This window comes from Acipenser ruthenus, chromosome 2 (genome assembly GCF_902713425.1).
Source record: "Acipenser ruthenus chromosome 2, fAciRut3.2 maternal haplotype, whole genome shotgun sequence".
NCBI lineage: Eukaryota > Metazoa > Chordata > Actinopteri > Acipenseriformes > Acipenseridae > Acipenser > Acipenser ruthenus.
This window is the reverse complement of record NC_081190.1, coordinates 95,913,807-95,938,635: the sequence shown is the minus strand read 5'-3', so window position 1 is coordinate 95,938,635 and position 24,829 is coordinate 95,913,807. Positions and strand designations below refer to the sequence as shown.

The following is a 24,829-nucleotide window of genomic DNA, read 5'->3' as shown; positions in this document are numbered from 1 at the left end:
GTGTCAGAAGTGAAAAATTAACACAAAATGATGAAATTTGAGCCCCCCGAACCGTTCAATTTCGCAAATATATCAGAGTGGCCAGACTGGAGACAAAGGTTTTCCAGGTTCCGAGTCGCTACGAAACTAAAATAAAGAATCAGGGGTTGTACAAGTCAGCTCTCTCATCTACGCCATGGGGAAGGAGTCTGAACATATCTTCAACTCGTTTGGCCTAGACGAAACTGAGGGAGGCAATTATGATGCAGTGCTTAAGAGGTATGATGACTATTTCATTTAAAAAAGAAATGTAATACACGAAAGAGCGCGTTTCTACCAAAGATACCAAAGTGACGGGGAGACGGTTGAAGCGTTTGTTAGGAGCTTGTATGAAATGGCGGAGCACTGCGAGTTCGGGGATGCAAAGAACAGATTAGAGATAGAATTGTAATAGGAATAAGCGACAAAAAGCTGTCTGAGAGATTACAAATGAAGAAAACACTCACTTTGAATGATGCAATAGAAATGTTTCGCCATTACGAACTGATAAAAATTCAGAACAGTGTTACTGACAGTGAACCTAAGGATTTGGCAGAGATAGGCCACAGGGGCACCAACTATAAGCCACGCAATGCGCCCGCAGATAGAGGACGGTGGAATAATAATAAATCAAGACAAGAGAAAGGAAAATACACAGCTAAAAAACGATGTGGTAGATGCAATCACGATCATGCAGATAATGAATACTGTTCAGCAAGAGCCGCTGTCTGCAGAAAATGCGAGAAGGGGCATTATGCAGTGGTATGCCGCACAAAAACTGTGCTGGAAGTAAAAACGGAGAACGACAACTTTTTCCTGGGGTCAGTAGAGTGTGAAGATGATTCTGAACCGGCTTGGCGAGTAAATTTAAAGTTATGTAAAACGAATGTGAACTTTAAGATTGATTCAGGGGCTGACACGTCTCTGATGTCAGAGCAAACTTACAATAGTTTGAAAACACGACCACCATTACAGTCAAGCAGCGTTGTTCTCCATTCCCCAGGGGGGAAGGCTTCAATGCAAGGGACAATTTAATGCAGAAACAGAACTCAAAGGAAGGAAATACAGTTTCAATATTTTTGTGATCAGAAAAATTAAAGTTGATAACTTGCTTGGTCGCAGTGCAGCACATAGTATGGGACTGATTAAACATGTCAGTGCAGTTAATAGCGAGGCTTTTGGAGACATTGGTCTTCTGAAAGGAGCGCCCGTTAAAATAATGCTGAAGCCCAATGCTGTACCTTATAGTGTGAACACAGCACAGAGAATTTCTGCCCCGCTGTTGGCAAAAGTGGTAGCTGAATTAAAACGTATGGAGAGTAAAAATGTAATTGAAAGAGTTCAAGAGCCAACTGAGTGGTGTGCCCCCATTGTGCCAGTAGTAAAGAGGAACGGAAAAATACGTATCTGCGTTGATCTTAAGCACTTAAATTCTGCAGTTCTCAGAGAAAAGTACATCTTGTCTACTCTAGAAGAAATTATTCCAAGACTAGCTGGGGCTACAGTCTTCTCAAGTTTAGACGCCTCAAGCGGATTTTGGCAAATCCCTTTGGATGAGTCAAGTACAAAACTGACAACCTTTATTACTCCAGTAGGCAGATACTGCTTCAAACGTTTGCCTTTTGGGATAACAAGTGCTCCTGAAATCTTCCAGTGCAAGATGGCACAGCTGCTAGAGGGCCTGGAGGGTGTAACAGTCTACATGGATGACATTCTTGTCTATGGAGCATCCATGCAAGAACATGAGGAACATTTGGACAAAGTTTTTAACACAATCGGCATCTGGGTTAAAACTGAATAAAGAAAAATGCAAACTACGTCAAAGCACAATTCAGTTTTTGGGACATCGAGTCAACAAAAATGGATTGAGTCCTGATCCAGAGAAAGTGAAAGCCATCCAGGAGCTGCAACCACCCACTAATATAACGGAACTTAGAAGAATCATGGGAATGATAAACTACTTGGGGAGATACCTGAAAGACCTCTCTGTCACCACAAAGCCACTGAATGACTTGCTAAGCTCAAACGTAGCTTGGTTGTGGGGTCCAAAACAAGAAGAAGCTTTTGACGCTGTGAAAGCATTGGTGTCTAATGCTCCAGTATTGGCATTTTTTGATATTGCTAAACCAATCATGGTGTCAGCTGATGCCAGCAGTTATGGTTTAGGAGCAGTATTACTGCAAGAACAGGATTCTGTTCTCAAGCCTGTTGCATTTTGTTCACGGACACTAACCTCTGCAGAGCGTAAATATATAGAGAAGGAAATAGAGAAGGAATGCCTGGCCTGTGTATGGGCTTGTGAAAAATTCTCACATTTCCTCTGTGGACTTGAATCTTTCCAACTAGTAAAGAGACCACAAACCATTGGTTCCACTAAGACTTGGATCAAGTTCCCTTGAGGTGCCAACGATTACTGATAAGGCTTATGAGGTTCAACCCAAAGACTGAGCATGCACCTGGAAGCAGTCTTCTCATTGCTGACACATTGTCAAGACATCCACTACAGAATACTGAAGACAATGATTTGAATAAGGAAGTACAAGCTTACGTGGACATGGTGGAAAAGCAGTGGCCAACGTCTGATGTTAAGTTGCAACAAATAAGGCATGTTGCTGCTTCTGATGTACAGTTAACAACTGTAATGCAATATGTTGAGCAAGGCTGGCCACAATGCATTAGCAGTGTAGCACCAGAGGCGAAGAGCTTCTTTGACTTCAGGAATCAATTGAGTTCCACTAAAGGACTTTTGACCTATAGATCACGTATTGTTATTCCTCGAGACATGAGAGCAGAGATGCTGGATCGAATTCATGATGGACACCTTGGACTGAAAAAGTGCCGAGAGCGTGCTGCTCAGTCAGTATGGTGGCCGGGGATAAGTTCTGCGATTAAAAACAAAGTCGCTTCCTGTTCACTGTGTCAGATTGCAAGACCAGCTCAACGCAGAGAACCTTTGATGCCATCGGATTTGCCAGAGGGACTCTGGATGATGATTGCTGCAGATTTGTGTGAGTTGAAAGGTCAGCAGTACTTAGTAGTAGTGGACTATTTTTCCAGATTTTTGGAAATATTACACTTGCCTTCAGTAACTTGCAAAATGGTGATTAATAAGCTCAAATGCTTATTTGCACGCTATGGAATTCCACAACAATTAATTTTGGATAACGGGCCTCAGTTTAATTCGGTAGAATTCAAAACCTTCAGCAGGACTGTGAACGTGTGGGTTGTAGTGCGTGGTGAATTGGTGATGCAGGTGCTCCAGACAAGGACAAAACACAAAGTTCACGGTTCAAGTTCCTTTTTATTCCTTGACCATCAATTAAATAATAAAGCTGGCTCTACCCAGCAATGGGTATTGCCAGCGCCAAAACAAGGGGTTGCAGTCCCGAAATAATAATCTCAAAACACAAACACAACACAAACACAGACACGTCTCCGGACAGTGAGTGCTCGGGTGCAGGTGCGGTGCTGGATACAATGTTGCCGGTTAAGTGCAGGTGCGGTGAAGTCCGGGTGAATCGCTGGCCTCGGGCTGCAGCTCCCAGATCCGTGCTTAATCAGTTTGTCAAAGACAAAACACACACGATTGCAAAAACAAACCAAACACTTAACTCTCCTTCCAAACAGTCCTCGTTTTCCTCCCATCAACCACAACAAAGGAACCGATTATGGCGTCACGTCCCCCTAAAGTACCCTCAGCCCCGCCCCCTCCGATAGCTAGTTCAATCACGTATCCTCCAATTCATGAATGAAACTTTGCTTACCGTACTAGGGCGGGGACTCCTGGTACCGTGACGCCATCCCTTTCCTGAATGGCCGGCTTCCGACTGCCCCCGGAATGAACTGCCCAACCATTCAGTACGGGGCACGCAATTCCTGCTGTACAGTGCTCTCACAGGTCGAGAGGGAGATTGTTGATTCAGATTCATTCGCTCTTTGTCACAAGGACTTACGGGTTTGTACACAAAACATAAAGCCCATTCTACCCCCAAGCGAATGGGGCTGCCGAGAGAGCAGTTCAGACAGCTAAGAAGATTTTGAAACAGGAGGACCCGTTCCTGGCACTGTTGAGCTACCGAGCATCTCCGGCTGCTATGACAGGGAACAGCCCTGCTCAGCTGTTAATGGGGCGACAGATTCGTTTAACTCTCCTAACACTTCCAAAGGTTCTCAAACCACGATGGCCAAGTTTCCAAAGAGTAAAGCAAGCAGATAAATGTGCTAAACTGTCCTATAGAAAGTTTTATGACTGAAGACATTCAGCAAGACCTCTGCCTGAGCTACAGCCTGGAGACCTGGTCAGAATGAAATTGGACGTTCAAAAGGAGTGGAGCAGGCTCCCGAGTGGCGCATCCAGTAAAAGCACTCGCTAGAGTGCAGGATGCGCTCTATAGCCTGGACGTCGCGAGTTCGAGTCCAGGCTATTCCACAGCCGACCGTGGACGGGAGCTTCCAGGGGGCGGCGCTCAATTGGCCGAGCGTCGCCCGGGGGGAGGGAGGGTTAGGTCGGCCAGGGTGTCCTCGGCTCACCGCGCACCAGCGACCCCTGTAGTCTGGCCGGGCGCCATGCGGGCTTGCCTGTAAGCTGCCCACAGCTGCGTTATCCTCCGACGCTGTAGCTCTGAGGCGGCTGCACGGTGAGTTCGCAGTGTGTAAAGAAGCGGGCGGCTGACGGCACACGCTTCGGAGGACAGTGTGTGTTCATCTTCGCCCCTCCCGAGTCAGCGCAGGGGTGGTAGCGGTGAGCTGAGCATAATAAAATAATTGGGCATTTCAAATTGGGGAGAAAATAATAAAAAAAACTAATTGGCAACGACTAAATTTATAAAAAAAAAAAAAAAAAAAGAGTGGAGCAGTCCAGCAGTCATAACTGAAGATCATGCAACTCCCAGATCATACATTGTGGAGTCTCAGGGAGGAACTTATCGACAGAACCGAAGACACCTTCAGCTCATTCCAAGTTCAGTGGAAAGCTCTAGTGAAGTCTCTCAATCCGATTCTACTTCTGTCGAGCCAGCTGTCGAGTTGGAACCTCCAATAGTTCCCTCTCCTGTGGTTACAACACGCTCAGGACGTGTTATTAACAAGCCAGCTAGATTCAAAGACTAAATTAAAAAGAAAAAAAAAACACATCTCCAACAGTGTTACAATAAAACAAATAATGACTTTTGGTTAAGTTACAATAATAATTTCATTAAGTAAAAGGGGGAGATGTAGGATAAAGAGTTCATTTGTGTTTATACTGCCATCTACTGGTAGAAGTATAATTATACAGTACAATTATACAATTAGAGTCAATCAAGGCTGTTATTGTTGGGAGCCAATAAAGTTGTTCAAATTACTGAAACATCACAAGAATAGTTGTGACTGTTTTTTCCTGACAGTGGACACTTATCATAACTTTCTGCCAAGGGTCTTTAACAAAGTGGCCCCAGTTAAAACTAGAAAAATCTCCCAGTTAAAACTAGAAAAATCTCCTAGATGAACAGTGTTGCCCCTTCCTTATAGTTTTATATTTATTTACACAGAATTATACAGAAACATTCCAGCATTTGCTGTTAAATTGTTTGAACCAACTGCTAAATCACAATGGAGTCAGTTTATTACTCACCTTAATGCATTTCAAATTATACTGTACATTTTCTTATCAGTTTCCTTTAATATATATATATATATATATATATATATATATATATATATATATATATATATATATAATTGTTTATAATTATAATAATTATTATTTTATATTAAAAAAAATACAGTATTCATTAGACAGATCATAGGTCGTTGCTCTGTTTCATTTTGTTGTGCTGGCTTGCTGGCATATTGTAGAACACTTTCTAGAACACAAATCCATAAATGTAATCAATCTGTAGGTATGAGCATTCAGTGTTTTAATGTAACTTAAACCAAGGGAAAAAAACTGTATATATATATATATATATATATATATATATATATAAACACACGTATACATTATTATACATGATTATATTATTTCTTTTGGCGACACAGTATTTGTCAGGGTGAGATGAATTGATGAGTTTTCAGGTCGCGGTAATGTATAGACTGTCAGCATTAATATACCAAAAAAGTTATTCACCAATATGTAAATATATACGCATGTATTTTTATTTGTTTCATCACATATCACTGTTTTACCAATTAGCTGAGACAGAAAGAGACGTTTATTGCAAAGTGGGATTTTTTTTTGTTTATTTATTTATTTATTTATTGGTGCACGCACTTCCCCAATCCCGCTCCTCCCACAGGGAAAATCAAGCCAGGATCAGGCGCAATCGGCGCAGAGCACAAACAAGCACGGTGTATTAACACAAAAAATGAGTTTTGAAAATGTAAACTAATCTCCAAATAAATTAACGCATTCATCGCACAAGTTAACTGCGATTAATTGTCAGCCCTAGTTTTACATTTTAAAAGTACATCTTATTTATAATACCGAAAGTTCACATTTTAAAAATACATTAATAATAGTGTAAGCAATCCTGCAGACAAAATGCAATGAACCGCTGACACATGCGCATATCTCAAAATAATGCCAGGCTTAATGCAGCATGCAAATAGTGTTCCTAAACGCCAATCAATGGAATAAAATGGTTAAATAATACTTAAGTGTGTGGTGTTTGCCTACGAGACTGAAAGGGTTTGTTGTATCTTAATATAAAATAAACTTGATTGTACTGCGTTTGTATTTTATTAATATATTTTTGTAATCCCACGATATCGCGATATGGAAATTATCATCGATATGGAAATTATCATCGATATGGATATTGGTGCCCTCCCCTAGTTACAACATTATTTCATATAAAAAAAAAATTATTTTTTAAATTATTGCATCTTTGGCAGACATTCTTGAAGGTGATGGTCACATTTGCCAAGAATATGTGTGTTGAATTATTATTCTTGACCTTTTAAGTTTTCTTTTGATACCACATAAATACATACTGTCAGAAAACAACAACTCAAATATTGGGATCTGGCTCCTGGACCACAGCAACCTTCTTAGATCTGTAAAAAATATTTATAAAATATAAGGGGCATTAAACCTGATTACCTGTCTTGGCAAAGTTCTGTTATTTAATGTGGATGTAAAAGGGCTGTAATGTAAATGGTAATACTGCTAAACAAACAAAACGTACAGTACTATATATATATATACTGCTTGGATTAAACTTGGTCCAAGTACCTTTACTGAAGCACAACAACTAATCTGATATTTTTTTCGTCTCACACTAACAAGAGATCAAATGAAGTCCCTTGTCTTTCCTAAACTCAACGGGTTTAATTACTGAGTAATTATTCATAAATATTTTATAAACTCCAGTCGACCAGAGATAAATTAAAGCAATTAAGATGACAACCTGATGGGACTCAAGTTTACACAATAGCCCTGCTGGGGATTTTTCCATCTCCTCTGTAGTTATAGATAATATTGTCATGCCATGTAATGTCATGTCCAAATGCTTTATGAATGACTGTTTTGCTCCCCTAGATTCTTGCATCTCTATTTATTTGTATGAGCTGTGCTACATATTGCACAATTGCTTTGGTAATTGCATTAACATCATATTTCCCTGGTTTAAGGGAATCTCTGCTCCTTCAAAATTCACGATTGGATAATTTTGCAGTAAAATCACTGTATAGGTGTGTGGAAGGGTGGTGGGTAATTCACTGACACAGGAGACAGAGAAATGAGGCTGAAAACACCACAGGTGCCCAGTTTTATTAGAAACTTATTTTGGGTTCAGCCCGCAGAGGGCGCTGTTGTCTGTGGCCTGCCGTACCAGCTATGGTAGCGACAGAGCCACAACTGTACCGGAGCGGTACAGGGTACAGAGGTTAGAACAAAAATACTAATCAAAAGGCAACAGAAACAGAGAAAACAAAACACAGTAAACAAAACTACAAAATAAAAAGTGCTGCACTCGGCAGCTTCACCCCAACCGTCGCTACTCGTACGGCCCGGGTCTCTGTCCTACCCTAGCGGCTCCCTCAGCCTGCTATCCACTTTATCGGGGCTGCCCAAGAGTTTTTCCCCCGCTACCACTAAATCTTTCTTTCTTTCTTTTATTATTTATTTGTCTCGCCGGGATTTTTGTCCCGGCTGATTTTCCTCCAGCGCTTCCGCACGCCGTTTACGTCTCCGTGGGCAGACCTGAGGGAACAGCAGAATGAAACTTATAGGGTCAGCAATTCCCCCAAGACCCGCCTCCCAGCCACTCAGAGAGAAGGAAAGTCCGCACACCCCCTCTCCCCCCTCTCCGTGTCACTGCCATGACTGACAGGCAGATATTGACGAGCTGCTGCCCTCTCCCTGCAGCACTATGAACACGTCAGAAGAGTCAGCTCAGGTCTCCCCCTGTTACAAGGTGATTAAATTGTCATGCGCTACCCTTTATTTGGTCAATACCCTTTACTAATTCACTGCCCTCAATATTTCACTAGTGTTGCTTCTAGTTGCTTCTTTATTTGAAGTGTTTTAAACCTGGTCACTTAGAAGACTGATATACCAAGTTGAAACTAATGTGTCTTTTTGGAGAAGAAGGATATTTTATGAACACATCTCTGTGCCTATATATGTTCTGTGCTCTGCTTGTTGAAGACCTATATATATATATATATATATATATATAAAACAAAACACTACGTTTTAAGTGACGGTAAGAGCTGACAAAGCCGAAAAAGACAGGAAATTGTCAGGTAAGACCGCCACTGCGCTCTTACTTCAACCATGTTCTGACAAGGCTTTCCAGCACACACTGCTTAACTGGTACAGTAGGTGGGTTCACTTCACACAACATAGGTAGTCACCACCACTGGGCAGGTCAGTCTTACTTGACATTTTCCCGTCTTTTTCGGCTTTGTCAGCTCTTACTGTCACTTAAAACGTAGTGTTTTGTTTCTAATTTCCATTGATTTTTTTACTGGAATGCTGAGTTAAAATATCTATATACATATGCAATGGAAAGTACATCATTTTTTTCCATTGTGGGTTTCTCTGTGTAAGTTTTAGGTTTGCAAACCATCTTAGTATTTGCAACATCCTCTATTATTAAAGCAAACATTTCCAAGTATGATCGCATTTTAAATATATTATACACTACAGACTTCTCATTAATAGACAGTGTATTTGAATTTTTTCTTTACTTATGTGGAGTCTGTGCAATGATGTGGAATAATAATAATAACACAAAATGTTGAAGGGAACAATACCTGTAAAAATTGCTTTGCAATATTGGCATTATTTATATATATATATTGATTGGACTATTCCATTGGTCATGTTAAGCTTTGTATGTAAGATGAACTAAACCACACATACCACGAAATAAAGTTAAAATGCAAAAATGTACACAGTGTAAATAATGGTAGAAGTAGAATGGAAGACACGCTTACCATAAACCTTTTCTTTTCACATTTAATAATGCACTTATTTTACAGCCACGTGTACTGAACAGGGTTTTTTTTTTGCATACTACTGTATAATTGAAATAAGTTGCATTCATATTTGCCTCCGTGCTGTCAACTTCAGTTTCAACAGTTGTGTTCTTTTGCTCATGATCGCTGTTTAATTGTAAACAGCAGCTAAAGCGTTTGTGACCTTAACGTGACCAGTGCAGTGCCATATGGGATATCGAGTTTTCTTTAACGAAATTGGGTAGCTGGTGTGTGGCGGATTGTCCCGCCCCTATATATTTATTTATTATTATTTGTATTTTTGTTTGCAGCACAGATCAAAGCGCCGCGTATTTGTTGTTGTTTTTATAATTTAAAAACCTTGTGAGGATGCGTGGCTGATCAGCTACTGATTATTTAACTAGCTGACAGTCACGCATTCCTTACTAAACTCATGCAGACTGTGGCCCAGGGGTAATAAGATAATTAACAGCTAGTTAACCCCTCGGCCAGAGTATAAGAACCTGCAGCTGTCCGTGCTCGGGGAGAGAGTGTACAGCGGAGAGTACGGGGAGCGGAGAGAGCGAGGAGAGAGAAACTACATTTGAAAACAACTGCTAAGTATCGTGCTGGTGCTAAAACCAGCACGCTTATTTGTTTGTTTATTTGTTTGGCCAACATGCCCTTTTGTTTTGTTGTTTGTTTAAATCTTTTGTTTTGTTTTATTATTTAATAAATACGCTGAGCGCAGTACCGTTCAGCTTCACTCGCCCATCCATTGTTTTGGTTTTGGTACTTCCTGGTCCGTGACGTCACCACACACGCCACTCAACAGCTGCTCGACCACATGGTGATAAAAAGCAGGTCGCTAGTCTTGTACATCTGAGTTTTAGAAACGCACTGAAGTTATTATTTTTTTTATTTTTTTTAAATTCTCTGCAGAATTCTGTGTAAACGTGACTTCTGTGAAAGCTTTCCACTGGGATTTTTATTTATTTATTTATTTATTTATTTATTTATTTATTTATTTTTAATCAGGCCTACTACAAACACACACACACACACACATAAAATCTCAGATATCCGCAAACTCTTTAACACCTCATACCATTTCTATGCTGATGATGCTCAGATTTTCCTCTCCTTCCCCACCTCTGGCTCCACCATCCCCTCCCGTATCTCTACCTGCCTGTCTGCTATCTCCTCCTGGATGCACTCGCATCACCTCAAACTCAACCTCTCTAAATCTGACCTGCTTTTCTTTCCCTTCTCCTCTTCCCCTTCCTCTGATCTCTCTATCTCAATTCCTCTGAAATCTACCACACTCTCTCCCTCCTTCTCAGCTAAGAACCTCGGAGTCACCCTGGACCCCTGCCTCTCTTATTCCCAGCACATCTCCACTCTGGCACGCACTTGCTGATTCTTCCTGAGCAACATAAGAAGAATCCGACCCTACCTCACCAACTACGCCACCCAGCTCCTGGCCCAGGCCCTGGTACTCTCCCGCCTAGACTACTGCAACTCCCTCCTGGCTGGCCTCGCTGCGTCCACCACCCGTCCGCTCCAGCTCATCCAGAACTCCGCTGCTCGCCTGGTGTTCTTTCTGCCTTGCTTCTCCCACGCAACTCCACTGCTCCGCTCACTCCACTGGCTCCCAATCACCGTTCGCATCCAGTTCAAGACTCTTGTACTAGCCTACAGATGCCTTGACCAGACTGCACCCAGCTACCTCCAGATCCTCATCTCTCCCTACACCCCCACTCGACCTCTCCGTTCCTCCTGGACTAGAAGACTGGCTGTACCTCCTCTACACTCCCCTGCCTCCAGAGCCCGCTCCTTCTCCACCCTCGCCCCGCAGGGGGGGAATGACCTTCCTACAGATGTCGGGACTGCCCAGTCCCTGACCACCTTCCGGCGCCTCCTCAAGACTCACCTCTTCAGACAGCACCTGTAGAGCTCCTCTTTTCCCTCTGGACACTATCACTCTTCCTTAATGCGCTTTACTTGCTCTTATCTGCTCTCTATTTTACTGCTTTTAATCCTCTACTTTAGAGTACTGTAATCTGTCACAATTGTTATTTAATCTGTAGTATTTTGTATTTAATTATATCCTGATGTAACTATCACTGACACTGTTATCTGCTCTGTTATTGAATCGTATTTTGTCATATACTTGTACTTGCTAGAAGCAAAGTCATTGTATTTTATCTTGCTCTTAATTGTATTAATACTTGTACTGTGATTCTTGAAATGTATTTTTGTTTACGACTGTAAGTCGCCCTGGATAAGGGCGCCTGCTAAGAAATAAAGTATAATAAATAATAATAATAATAATATTACATCTGCAGAGCAAATAACTTGCACAGTACAGTAATCTGTGATCCCCGTTCATAGCCTACAGTGTCCATTTTCTTAAATTATTATATTTTCTTAAATTATGCTGGCTCTTTGAGCTAATATATATATATATATATATATATATACAAGATTCCCAAGAGGTGTCGGGAATCTTGGAGGACCTCAGTGATGGACAGGTGGAGAGGACGCTGATTGGGCGGAGGGCAAAGGCTGCCAAGAGGTCTCCTCCAATCAGATCTGCGAAGCGAGAGGGGGTGGGCCAGCATATAAGAGCTGCAAGAATGATGTGAGGGTGAGAGAGATGACAGCCAAACTGATATGAGCGAGGAGATAATAAGAGAGCGAGAGAACCACCCACCTTTTCTACTGTCAACCATGAGACGGGCCCCAACTACAGCTGTGTCATTACCCCCCCCCCCCCCCTCTGGGAACCTTGCTGAGGGAAGTGAAAGGAAAAGAGGGAGAGAACGGACAACGTGTCAGGACAAGGGAGCGGCTGACAGAGGGAAGGAGCTGGACTGGAGTCCGAGTGACAAGCCTGAGGAACTGTGTGTGTGCGTGTATTGACCTCCCCACCCCCTCCCCATACTTCTTTCACCTCTCTGTCCTTATTATCCAAGAACTGGTGTATTTATACAGCATGCAAATAAGGTGGTTTAATTTAGGGAGACCTAGTACAGAACTCATTAATTCCTGTTGAATTATTATTATTTATTTCATACCAGAAGCCCTTACACAGTGCGACTTAACTCTTACAGTAGTCACAAAAAATACACGTTTCAAGAATCACAGGATGCCAGCATTGTGCTCAACTTTAAGTTGGAATTGTAATTGTAGGACATTGTACCCAGGATTTAGTTTTGAACAGAACAAGATATGCTTACGTCAGTATTGCAATTTGTGTTTTGAACTATGAAAACTGCCACTGAAAAATTGCTGGATTTCAAATAATACGAGCTGTTGTTGAATGAGGTTCTGAAATTAGTGGACTTGCATACCTTTTTTTACACACAACAGTGGATTTTTTATTTGATGTACAACCGACGGTGAGTCTGAGATTTTGTGTAAATTTATATACATAGCTTGTGTACTTGTGGATATTTATTAAGGACTCTGATGCATCATTAAATCAATGAAATAGCTTTTATTTAACCCAAAATAAATTCTACCATCCCATGCAACAACAGTTCACTCTTGTTTACATTGCCATTGCTCCAGTCCAGACCACAACAGCAAAGCAGGAAGTAACACCCTCTCAAATAATGCAATAAGTAAACAACTTTACTTTTTAGACTAAGTCCCGCTAGCAAAAGCAACAAGGCTTATGCAGTATTACAAAAATAAGTTACTGATTTCTCTTAAATTATACAAATAAAACATAATAAATGCGGTTCATCTATTACCATAAACACGCGTTGCTGCTATACGTTGTTCAGCTTTATATTTCTGCTTACACTAGGATAAACAATTTTTTATTACAGGTTTGTAGTTTGTTATTATTTTTTTTTTTAATGCAGCCCTTGCTTTGTAAGAGAGGTACTGCGTAGCTGGTCTCCGGCCTGCAGTTATACACTCTGGATCACTCCTCAGCTCGGCTCAGACATCAGTTAACAAGAGAATCAATGGGCGACCGAACGTTCTAACATTTGACCGAAGTGCGCAGGAGTATTTTCATAGTTATGAAAAAACTAACAACGCATGTGCGAAGAAAAGCCCAAATATCTCGGCAATTACTTGATCGATTTTGTTGGTTCCACAAAAAGGCACTCCTCATTAACGAGTTCTACCAGCCTACCAAAGGCGCTATTTAAACTCACAGTCATTTTTTAGTTATTTGAGCACAAACAATTGTCTGTATAATTTATAAAAACAAATTATTACGCCATTCTGTAACTTTAGAACTACCAAACGGATTTTCACAATCTCTATCAAAAATAATTCTCAGTGACACGGACACCAAGCGTGCCAAACGGCGTCCCGATCTGTTTTGAAACTATCGTGTCGTTATAATACAGTATAAACAATACTGATCACCTGTTCAAAAACTAAAATGTTGATTTGATCTCCATACCTTCTTGTTGGCTTGTTCAGTTAATGGGATGTTACAGAAGGGAAATCCAAACTAACAGTTCGAACAGATGTTGCCTTTCCGAAGCAGGTTTGAAAGAGTTTAACAGCATTGCAATTTAGATCTACGACAACATAAAATACAAACTACTGCAGTTGTACCAGGGTGCGTAATTCATAGCGCCTTTCGTCACAAGGACCCCAAAGCGCTTGACACACACAAAAATAATAATATTTTTTTCATCTTTATTCATCAGTACAGCAGAGCTGCGCTCAGGCAATAGAATGGACAAGATCATTAATAGATATGACAAGGATCTGTAAGTAAAGTGGTCAATGGCGTTCCCCACTCACACATTCCTCCTTATAATTCCCACTTGTTGTCATGTCTCGTCCGATAATGAAATGTTTGATCGTATTCTTGATTAAACAGGACCTCTTTTATCTTGAGTAAATGTCATACAACAGCATTGCTCTGTGTCCTTAAATCCTTTCAATGCCCAGATGCGCTGGCTTTGCTCCACTGAAACGCTTACATACATATGTATGACTGCTTATGGAAACACAAGTTTTGAGCAAACATGCCTTTTATTCATCTTTTAATTACAATGTTTAATTAATATCCAGCTACAACACTTAAGATGAGATCCTCAATTGAAATTCAAGATATTAAAAAAAAAAACACCACTCTCAGCTGTGCGTAATTAATTCACAAAGATAAAAGAGAATCAAAGGGACCTGTTTGAAAAGAAGCACTGGAGCCAGTCAATCCCTTTGTAACTGTCTCCTTGTTTACCTAACTCAGGATATTCACTCCTGAATGTGGTTGTTTATGACTGTTGCTGCCTGCTGTCTGTTTGTGCTGTTTTGCCATGAAGTGCCAGCAATTAAAGACACAGGTGATTGGCCTTAAGTGGTGCATCCTAACGGATGTAATGTAGCAACCCCTGGTAATGCCTATTATATTTATTGTTCTTTGTTCTTTAACTTCTGTTGCCAGTAAAAAGTTATTTAAAGTAAAAAGATGCAGCCATGGTGTTTAACACTGGAATTGTGATTTGTATTGGAGCGATCTTCTGTAGCTCGATTTTACAACTATAGCAGAGCATTAAGTAAATACTATTGCTGAAACCTAAGTGAAGTCAAATGATTTGAAACCTGGTGTATTGTACTTTAATTTCAGTAGAGCACTTCGGCTATAAGGTGTTATCTTGCTCAAATATAATTTCTGGATGTAAATCCCTGAATTACTTATTGTTATTTGAGTCCTTTCTGTACACACTTCATAGAGTTTATCAAAGCATTTCACCTGTTTTAGTCTCTTTCATGGATTAGATAAAGATATAAAATACTGTAACATTGTAAAATGCTTCATGTTTGTATACTGATTCTTAAAAAACAGAAATAATATATTGATTGCTTTATAAAACAAAAATAACATAACTTTGCTAACAAGAATGCAAGCACAGTACGCTTTGAATTCTGGACTAGTTCCTTATAGCAACAAGGGGCAATTTCACATTAACTAGACAAGAAACGAATACTCAATTACAACTTTGTGAGTAAAAGGTGTGTGAAAAATTTTATTTTACAAAAAAAACAACAACACACAAACACACACCAGGGACACTAATAAGTATTACATGACAATTACCTGATGTGCACTCCATTTGAATGCCTGTGAATTAACAGACTTTAGTAGATGTTGGTTCATATGCAATAATATATTATTATGTAAATTAGATCAACCTATTGCATTTGTTAATAAAACAGTAGTAAACTGCAATTCAGAAAATAATCATTAAAATATTGGCTGCAAATTCATAATTAATTCCTTCTGAATACCACAAGAATAACACAATTGCGCTGAGTTTTGAAGTAATTCATTTTTAAATTGCTAAGAAATTGCTAAGAAATTAGCCCTGTTAATTCATGTGGATTTAATTACCAGTATTCATTCTGTTTCTGTGTAACAAATTATGTTGATCACATTAGGGTAAGGCATGTATGATTAACACGTCTCACAATCTATCAATTCAGGTATGAATGCATGCCTTATACATGTGATCAACAGGGTTTGTTACAAAGGAACATGGAATGAATACAATACAATCCACATGAATTAACAGGGCTGAATTCAGAGTTAATTACTTCAGAAGTCACAGGAAGTGCATACGATATTCAGGTGTTATTCCTGAGGTATTTAGTTCATTTTAAAGTGTTACCAAAAACAAACAAAAACAAAAACTCCCTATTCAAAGTGAGCTGTTGATTCACTCAAAGGAGGTGTATCCACGCTGCTGACAGTCAGCTCAAGGTACTGCTGAACATGTGAATCATTAGAGGCAGAGATGGTGACAGATGGTGGGCTCTAGCATGGACTGATGGAGCAAGAGACAGGCAAGGAAGGTAAGGGATAAAATAAGAACTAGTCAGAGCTGTCAATAAGATTGAATCCAGTTGTTGCCACTGGGAATTCTTTGTTATTTTCTTTTTTTCTTTTCTACAGAATTGTTTTCTAAATCATTACATTACAATGTGAATAGTTATAGAGTTCACAAACCAATCACGAGACATTGGAAACAAGTGGCTGATCTGTTTTTATTTTATTTTATTATTTAACTAGGAGATTTTCCCATTGTGACTGGGCATTGTTTACAAGGGGGCCTGGTTTCCATACACAATAAATACATTTTTTTTTGGCCAGGGAATTATTTAAAAATGTAACAAGAGTTTGTGTTTTTTATTTCTGCTTATGTTCTAGAAATTCATTTTTCTAGAATGGTTAAGTAAAAATATATATATATATATATATATATATATATATATATATATATATATATATATATATATATATATATATATATATCAAATACTGTTTTATAAAATGTCTATGTTTTATTTATTTATTGTATTCCTGTTGAAATTTCTCAGTTTTTACAGTTTCTATATTTCTGTAGTTTGAATAAAGTTTGTTTGGGGATCTAAATAAATAGTGCAATCTGATAAGAAATACTACAACGATTCCCATAACAAGTGTCATGGGGTAAATAAATAAATAATATATATATATATATATATATATATATATATATATATATATATATATACAATAACATTTATTTATTTTTAAATACTGATGATAAGCAAAGAAAATCTGAACATAGATAAGCAAATATGCTAAAGTGTATTATGTTAGTCTTTATTAAATGTAAATGGTTTCTAATATTAATAAACATTACACACATCAAATACAAAAGTGGATCAAACACTATAATATGTTCCTAAAAACAAGAAAGATGATGTGTTATACATGCTTAATCATATATTTTGCTGTTTGATGAAAATATTTAAATTAGTTCAACAGCTGTCAACGCTATCTTGCAAATATGAGCTTTTGTACAGTGTGTGCCTTTATGTTTTCAGACCTCCATGAGCTCCCCTCGACTAAGGTTAGGTCTCTTAGTTAGGTTAAAGAAACGTTTGATAAACAGTCCCATGTAATACCCTGCAACCCGAAAAGTTGCATAAACTGCCAATATTCACCATATTCTTAACAAGGCTCTGTAATCTTTATTATCCACCTAAGAGCAGTGTTTAAAATCTTTTTGCAGACTGTATGGCTTCCTGGGATAAAGATTACAAAGAGCTACAGCAGCTAATAACATTGGACCAACTGGGCAAAAGTTGCTTACTTACAGAGAAATACAGATTCTGATCTCTCTGAGCACAAACAAAATGAAAGCAATAACGAAATCTTCAGCACTTTAGCTGGTTTTCTGCTACCAACGCAATACTGTGCAGGATACCACAGCACGTCTGGAATAAAAGAGGTTTTTATCCAGTCTAGGCTGTCTGTTCAGAGGATTGGACAACCTTTGGTTCTGTTTCTTTTCTTTTCTTTTTTTTTTTAAGATCAACACATGAGATGTGTACTATTGTTCATCTGCCTCTAGCAGTCATGGCAATGCTAATCTAGTTTGGTTCTAAATAAATTATAACCCTTCCAATAATGGTTCTTCTCTGCTGAATCTGTGCCCGTTTGCCTACCTTAAGTAATTTCTTATCCAGGTACCCTTCCAGCTGTTCAACAAGAACAAGAACATAACGCTGGTTCAATTTTAGCTAAAAATATATATGGCTTCTGAAAGTTAGCAAATACTGAACTGTTTATGCGTTTACATCTGTAGTAAAGATGAATGTGGCTTACATTAGCAGGCACAGGGATATTCGAAAAACAAACACTGAATATTGCCCTGAGCTTTTACCCATCAACCTGCTATCTTTTTTTAAATAGTTGTAGGTAAAGATCCATGAAATAACTGGTCAATTTACAAAGCCTCCTACAACACCATGTTATGTCATTCAATCACGTCATCTTCTATAAATGTATATGCTCTACTTTTATTTTCTTAAAGGGATCGTGCTGAGGTGCAGCTTTTCTGTTATGCGTTCTAATTTGGATTTGGGTTTGGGTGAAACAGAAGTAATTGATGCACGTCCTGAAGTTGAACAGAATCTGACCAAATTAAAACATTATCAGAATGTCTGCATTATAGTCATTGATTTAAAAATCGACTTTGGGCTCAACCCAAAAATGGACTACTGTACAGAATAAAAAAACAAGTTATCTGAAATATCAAAAGAATAAGTAAAACATGCTGAAACTTAGCCACTAATTTAAATAAAAAGGCAATGGTTTAAATTCCATTCTTGCAAATGCTTGTTCTGTGATAAAGCTAGCATCCCTCTGGTATTAATTAGTTTTCTATTATTACTGGACTGGAAGGCGACAGATAAAAGAGAGGTAGACTGATTGGAATAGTCCTAACGGCTGTTATTCAATGAACTTCACTGACTAGCAAACATGGAGAGGCTTAGGTTATTAAACACCATTTCATACATTCTGATTGGTAACTGACATTTACAGTATGATTTCCATTACATGAGAGTAGGTGTTAAAACTTCATGCTGATATTGGACTCAGCTCTCACCAAGATAAGCACCAAATAAGTAATGCTGGCTCCAGGGATCAGCCTATTTTGCCTCCCTGGCGCAGCAGCACACACAACGGCTGCAATGCTGGCTTCAGGGATCATCCACAGTGTCGGCCTCCCTAATGCATCATGACAACCGTCTGGACTGAGCTGAGTAGGGCTGAGCTGAGTAGGGTACTTCTCTGGGGTCTTCAAGCGGGTACCTTCCTTGGTGTTTTGTCAACTAGCCCACGACACCTTAAGAGGGCTCGACAGTGATTCTGGCGTCCCAGCATTACCCCACTCCATCCCCCACTCAGCTAAACCCAGTATTTACTGATCTGAATAGAACTATCTTGTATATATATATATATATATATATATATATATATATATATATATATATATATATATATATATACACTACCGGTCAAAAGTTTTAGAACACCTCCATTTTTCCAGTTTTTATTGAAATTTACGCAGTTTAATGTCTCAATGTACTCTGAAATTAAAGCATAGAACAAATAAACAATTGGAGATAAAAAAGAAATCATGGAATCGTTTTGTTTAACAAAATTTAATCTAAATTTTTGACTCATCAAAGTAGCCACCTTTTGCAGATATAACAGCCGAACACACTCGTGGCATTCTTTCTACAATGGAAATCAAATATTGTTCGGAAAGTTCTTCCCAACACTGTTGCAGAAGTTCCCACAAATGTGTTGCACTTGTAGGTTGCTTTGCTTTCACCCTTCTGTCCAGTTCATCCCAAACCAGCTCGATGGGGTTTAAGTCTGGAGACTGTGCTGGCCATTCCATGATTTGAAGCCTACCGTCTTGTTCTTTTCTTCTAAGGTAGTTCTGACATAGCCTGGAGGTATGTTTTGGGTCATTATCTTGCTGTAGGATGAACCCCTGACCAACTAGTCGTAGACCAGAGGGTATTGCATGGCGCTGCAAAATGCTGTGGTAGAAGTTTTGGTTCAGGGTGCCACTCACTCTGTGCAAGTCGCCGACTCTGGATCCAGCAAAAGAGCCCCAGACCATCACGCTTCCTCCTCCATGTTTGACAGTTGGTGTCACACACCGAGGAACCATCCTTTCGCCTACTCGATGGCATACAAAAACCCTGCGTGATGAACCGAAGATTTCAAATTTTGATTCATCGGTCCATAAGACCTTCTTCCAGTCTTCAGTAGTCCACTGGCGGTGCTTCATGGCCCAGGCAAGCCTCTTTTTCTTATTTTGCCATCTTAGCAATGGCTTTCTTACTGCCACTCGACCTGTCAAACCTGCAGCTCAAAGTCTTCTCTTCACAGTTGAAACTGAGACTTGCTTACTTCGACCAGTGTTAAGCTGTGCTTGAAGCTGTTGTCCTGTGAGCCGCCTATCACGCAAGCTGTTGACTCTCAGAAACTTGACTTCTGATTCTGTTGTGGCTTTGGGTCTGCCAGACCTCTTCCTGTCAGAGTTTCCTCCAGTTTCCAAGTGCCTTTTGATGATGTAGGAAACTGTACTCACTGACACCTTGGCTTTCTTTACAATTTCTCCAAAGGAAAGACCTACACTTTTAAGGGTTATAATGGTCTGTCTGTCTTCCTTTGTTAATTGCCTTTTCCTCACCATTATGAGAGCAATATACTACTTCCTGCAGTACAATACTGTCCAAATAATGCTTAAGAGAGTGTAGTAACACAGTCTGTTCCAACACTGCTTTTATACAGACAGAGGGTTTGTAAGTAATCAACAAAAGTTGGGACACCTGTAGGAACTGTTAGCATCAACTTTCAAGGCTTAATTTACTTCCATTGCTGCAGAACAGCTGTAAGTTGTTAACCCATTACTTGTTCCCTGAAAAAGGCCTTTTTGTATAACTCTGAAATGTACATTATTTTTCAGTTTTTGGTAACCTAAACTTTTTTTCTTTAACCTCTGGCAGTTTACCGCTTACCTTTGTACCTTTTCAGGTTATTCACTGGACTTGAACTGCTTAAATTTCAATAAAAACTGGAAAAATGGGGGTGTTCTAAAACTTTTGACCGGTAGTGTATATATATATATATATATATATATATATATATATATATATATATATATATAGTTCAATTCAGATCAATAAATACATCATAAAATGTACAACACATAACAATTCTATCAATATGAGCAAAAGTTGCTAAGCTGATCTGTGCTTTCTGTGTGCAGTTCCATCATGAGATGTTTATTTCAATCGATGTCCTGTTAAAATACACACAAAATAATACTTTGTACTTAAGATATAATAAATGCTGTTCTAAATAACAATTTATATAGGAATGCATGTATGTATGTACTTCCATTAACATTTCCGAAGCGCTGGCTCCTTTGCAAGGATATTGGGCTCATGTCTCTGTGTGTGATTATGTTAACTACCAGCCCTGCTGCTGCCTTCCCCCGTGCACGCTACAATATGTTATCAAATGATATAAGCTCAGAGCTATTACATTATACTAAAAAGTAGTTTATCAGATTGTACTACACTGTATATGCCCAACTTGCTTTCAAAGTAAAAACAGCCTTTTCTGGTGCACTTTAACATCTGTTTATTATTATAGCAATGACCAGCTCTGATTTTTGCTGGGGAGTAAATTAAGAACCCTGTATTTATTTTTATCTTGCGACCCTGTGTATATAATATTTCTCTTTTTTGTCTTTGGTTATTACTGTTAAATATGTTGATTTATTTGGATCTAAATGATCAATTATTCAAAGAGGAATGACATGTAATAAATAGAAAACTGTTAACTATTTAAAGTGAATGCGATGTGCAGTCACTGCTGTAAAGCTTCACAAAGTCTTATAATAAGCAAGTCTTTATTAACCAGTTAGGACCAACCACAGTGACGTGGAGGAAAGGGAGATTTTTTGATCCACATGATTTCCGTGGACACATCCCATATCCCATCCCCGTAGTGACCATTTCCACCCTTTCTTACTGTAGCTTCTGAAATCTGAAACAGCCAGGCTCCCAGGTGGTATGGGTGCAGACAAGCTATCCAAGCAAGGGAGACAGGGAAGGAAAGTGACCCTGTGCTTGCTAAACAACTGTTTTACTAAGTCTAGTAAAAACTCTGAATAATCTGAGGGGCATTCCATTTTATGTTACACAGGGTTATCACATACAGTGTCGTTTGTAAAGAAGTCTCCCTGTGATACAGTTAAAGTAGCAATGTGTTGGAGACTTGTTAAAACCAAGTGTATTTTTTTAACCAAGTGTATTTTTATGGATTCTTTATTTTAGTTGCTCTTCAAGCTTTTTTTGCCACCAGATGGCAGCATTGTGTTTAAGTCTTAATGCATTTTTTGTTGTGTGAAAACTAGCAGAGGGCATTGGGGGACTTGAACACACAGTGTATTGTAAGCAAGTTTTTACAGAACTTTACCAAAAAGTATGTAATTATTTTCTTAGATTTTAGTATGAGATGCCTGTTGCTTCTGGCTGACCTCGAGGCAACATGTGATTGCTGTTTTGAGGAAAAAGAACAGATAAGAATAAATTATGATCACTCATTTCATGTAGCTCTAACAATATAGTTATAATAATTCAACATTATTGAAGCGTATCGAGGGTGGGGGATTAAATGTTAAGTATGTTTAATTTGGAATTGTGCATTGTAACCAACAGTGCATTAACTAAAACAGAAAAGGCATTTTGGATGAATAGTTACCAACATTATTACGTATTGTTGCTGCAGACTCGTTTCATCAGCGCAGTTGCTTCCTACATAGTTTGTGGTAGCTTCTAGTGTCCACAGAAACACCAAATGTAGTTCCCCTGCTTCTGTGACGGGCAGTGCAGTGTGAGGCATTGCCATTACGGATTCTGACCCCTGATGGTGAGATGAAGTTAAAGTCCTATATCCACACCTGTAGGCAAGCCTGCTCTTTTGTACAGCAGTTAGGACGCTCGTTTCTGATGTGCATGACCACTGGTTTGCACCCAGTCTCAAAGTCAGCACAAGTGCAGACAGATGTCAATAGGGAACTTGTGGGCTGCCAAAAACAGAGCTAATATTTACTTAGGCGCCAATGGAAGGAAGTAAAGAGTCAGGGGATTAAACCTGTTAACCTGTGGCTCTGTAATGAGCATGTGACGCAGCAGACTTACAAACTCCTGTGTCACGTTACCATTCCCAAGGTTGTTAGTCACTAGCTCTGGACTAGAATACAGTCTATGATATTTTTTCTTAGTATAATGGTCTGCTGGGAGCAATCCCTTATAGAAAACCAAAAGAGTACTCTGTTCAAAAAAAGACTGTAAATCCACAGTACTTGTCTCTTAACATGTTTGGACAAATTTGATCCTCTAGTGTTCCCTCTTTTGATCTTATGTAAAAGGGCAATTCTTTTTATAGCTGGATTTCCAAGTGGAGGGGGGTTACATTTGTTGGTGTAACTGTTTACTGAGCTCAAAAGGATCATGTTCGCTACAGTGAACATTAAATGCATCCTGAATGAAATCAAAAGGGAGGAGTGACTCCAGTCAGCTCATTAAAGGCCTATCAGTAGCTGTTTTAATTAATGAAAACACTGAGGGGGGAAAGTGAGATTAATTACGACACAGAAGCCGTGCAGGATTTGTACAGTATGTTTGACACATTTCAGATCCATTTGCTCCCCCACTAATTGTATGCATATTTTTTTGGTTATATAGTGAACTGTGTATGTATCTGAGGTGGTTTTGTGGCCAAGAATTCTTAACTTGAATTTACAATATTTATTTATCAGTGGGAAAAAGAAATCCTGTATGTTGATTATATGAGAGAACTAATTATATTTTTCATTGTCATTTCAGAACGTTTCTAAGAAAACATGACAAACACATCTGAATGGGTTGGCAGCATAAATTCATCGGGATTCACAGACTTTGAACCATGTGCCAGTTTGAGAAGCACAGCATCGAAAATAGTTCTGTATTTATTTATTATAGCTGTGATAACTAGCACTGTTGTTGGTAACTTTTTGCTGGTCCTGGCCATTGCTTACTTTAAACAACTGCACTCCCCAACCAACTCATTCGTGCTGTCACTGGCTATTGCAGACTTCCTCGTTGGCCTCACAGTTATGCCCTACAGCATGATCAGAACGATTGAAGGATGCTGGTACTTTGGATCAATTTTCTGTCGAATCCACTCAAGCCTGGACGTGATGCTATGCACAGCCTCTATCTTCCACCTGAGCTGCATTGCGTTTGATCGCTACTATGCCGTTTGCAATCCCCTGGTATATGGATTCAAAATGTCCAAATGGAGGGTTACAGTTCTTATTGTCATCTGCTGGATTGTTCCTCTGTTGATATCTTTTGCTCCTATCATGCTAGGACTTCCTGAGATTGGCATTGAAAACCAACTACCAAACAATGTATGCTACTTTTTAGTCAACCAAGTGTACGCTGTTACGGCCTCCTTTGTTGCCTTTTATCTACCTATGTTTATTATGCTTGTTGCGTACTGGAAGATTTACAAGGTAGCTCGGAGACAAGCAATGCAAATAAACGCAGTGGAGAAGCAGATGAACCTTCAGAGCTCCGATCCAGGTGCCCCCAAGAAGCCAAGGCATAAAAGCTCCCTGAAACGGGAGAAAAAGGCAGCGAAAACTCTTGGGATCATCATTGGAGCCTTCCTTGTTTTCTGGTTGCCTTTCTTCATGACGAACATCATTGATCCCTTTATAGAGCACCAGACAGACATGGTTTTCTGGGAAGTGTTTTTATGGCTTGGTTACGTGAATTCCTCCATGAACCCTTTCCTGTATGGTTTCTTCAACAGGTCGTTCAGAAGGGCATTCTTCATCATCATCAGTTGTAAAATCTGTGTTCCAGGATCTTCACCCAACACCGATCTTTCCAACACTAAAGGCAATGAACGGACAACAAAGACTTCCCATCACAATTAATACTTTTTCTGTTTCTATTTTATTTTCGTTGTGGTCAAGATAAGTGTACTCCAACT

General features: G+C 39.3%; 1 protein-coding gene across 1 annotated transcript; it reads left to right on the top strand.

Annotated features, from left to right (window-relative positions):
• Positions 1-120: 120 nt before the first annotated feature.
• LOC117409094 (5-hydroxytryptamine receptor 4-like) lies at positions 121-24,829 on the top strand. The gene is made up of 2 exons (XM_034014736.3): positions 121-258; positions 23,674-24,829. Exon 2 carries the CDS (start codon positions 23,691-23,693, stop codon positions 24,771-24,773), a length of 1,083 nt encoding a protein of 360 aa, XP_033870627.2. The 5' UTR covers positions 121-258; positions 23,674-23,690; the 3' UTR covers positions 24,774-24,829.

What these genes read in the sequence shown, in the direction of transcription:
- LOC117409094 (XM_034014736.3), top strand. Translation starts at nt 23,691, where the DNA reads ATGACAAACACATCTGAATGGGTTGGCAGCATAAATTCATCGGGATTC.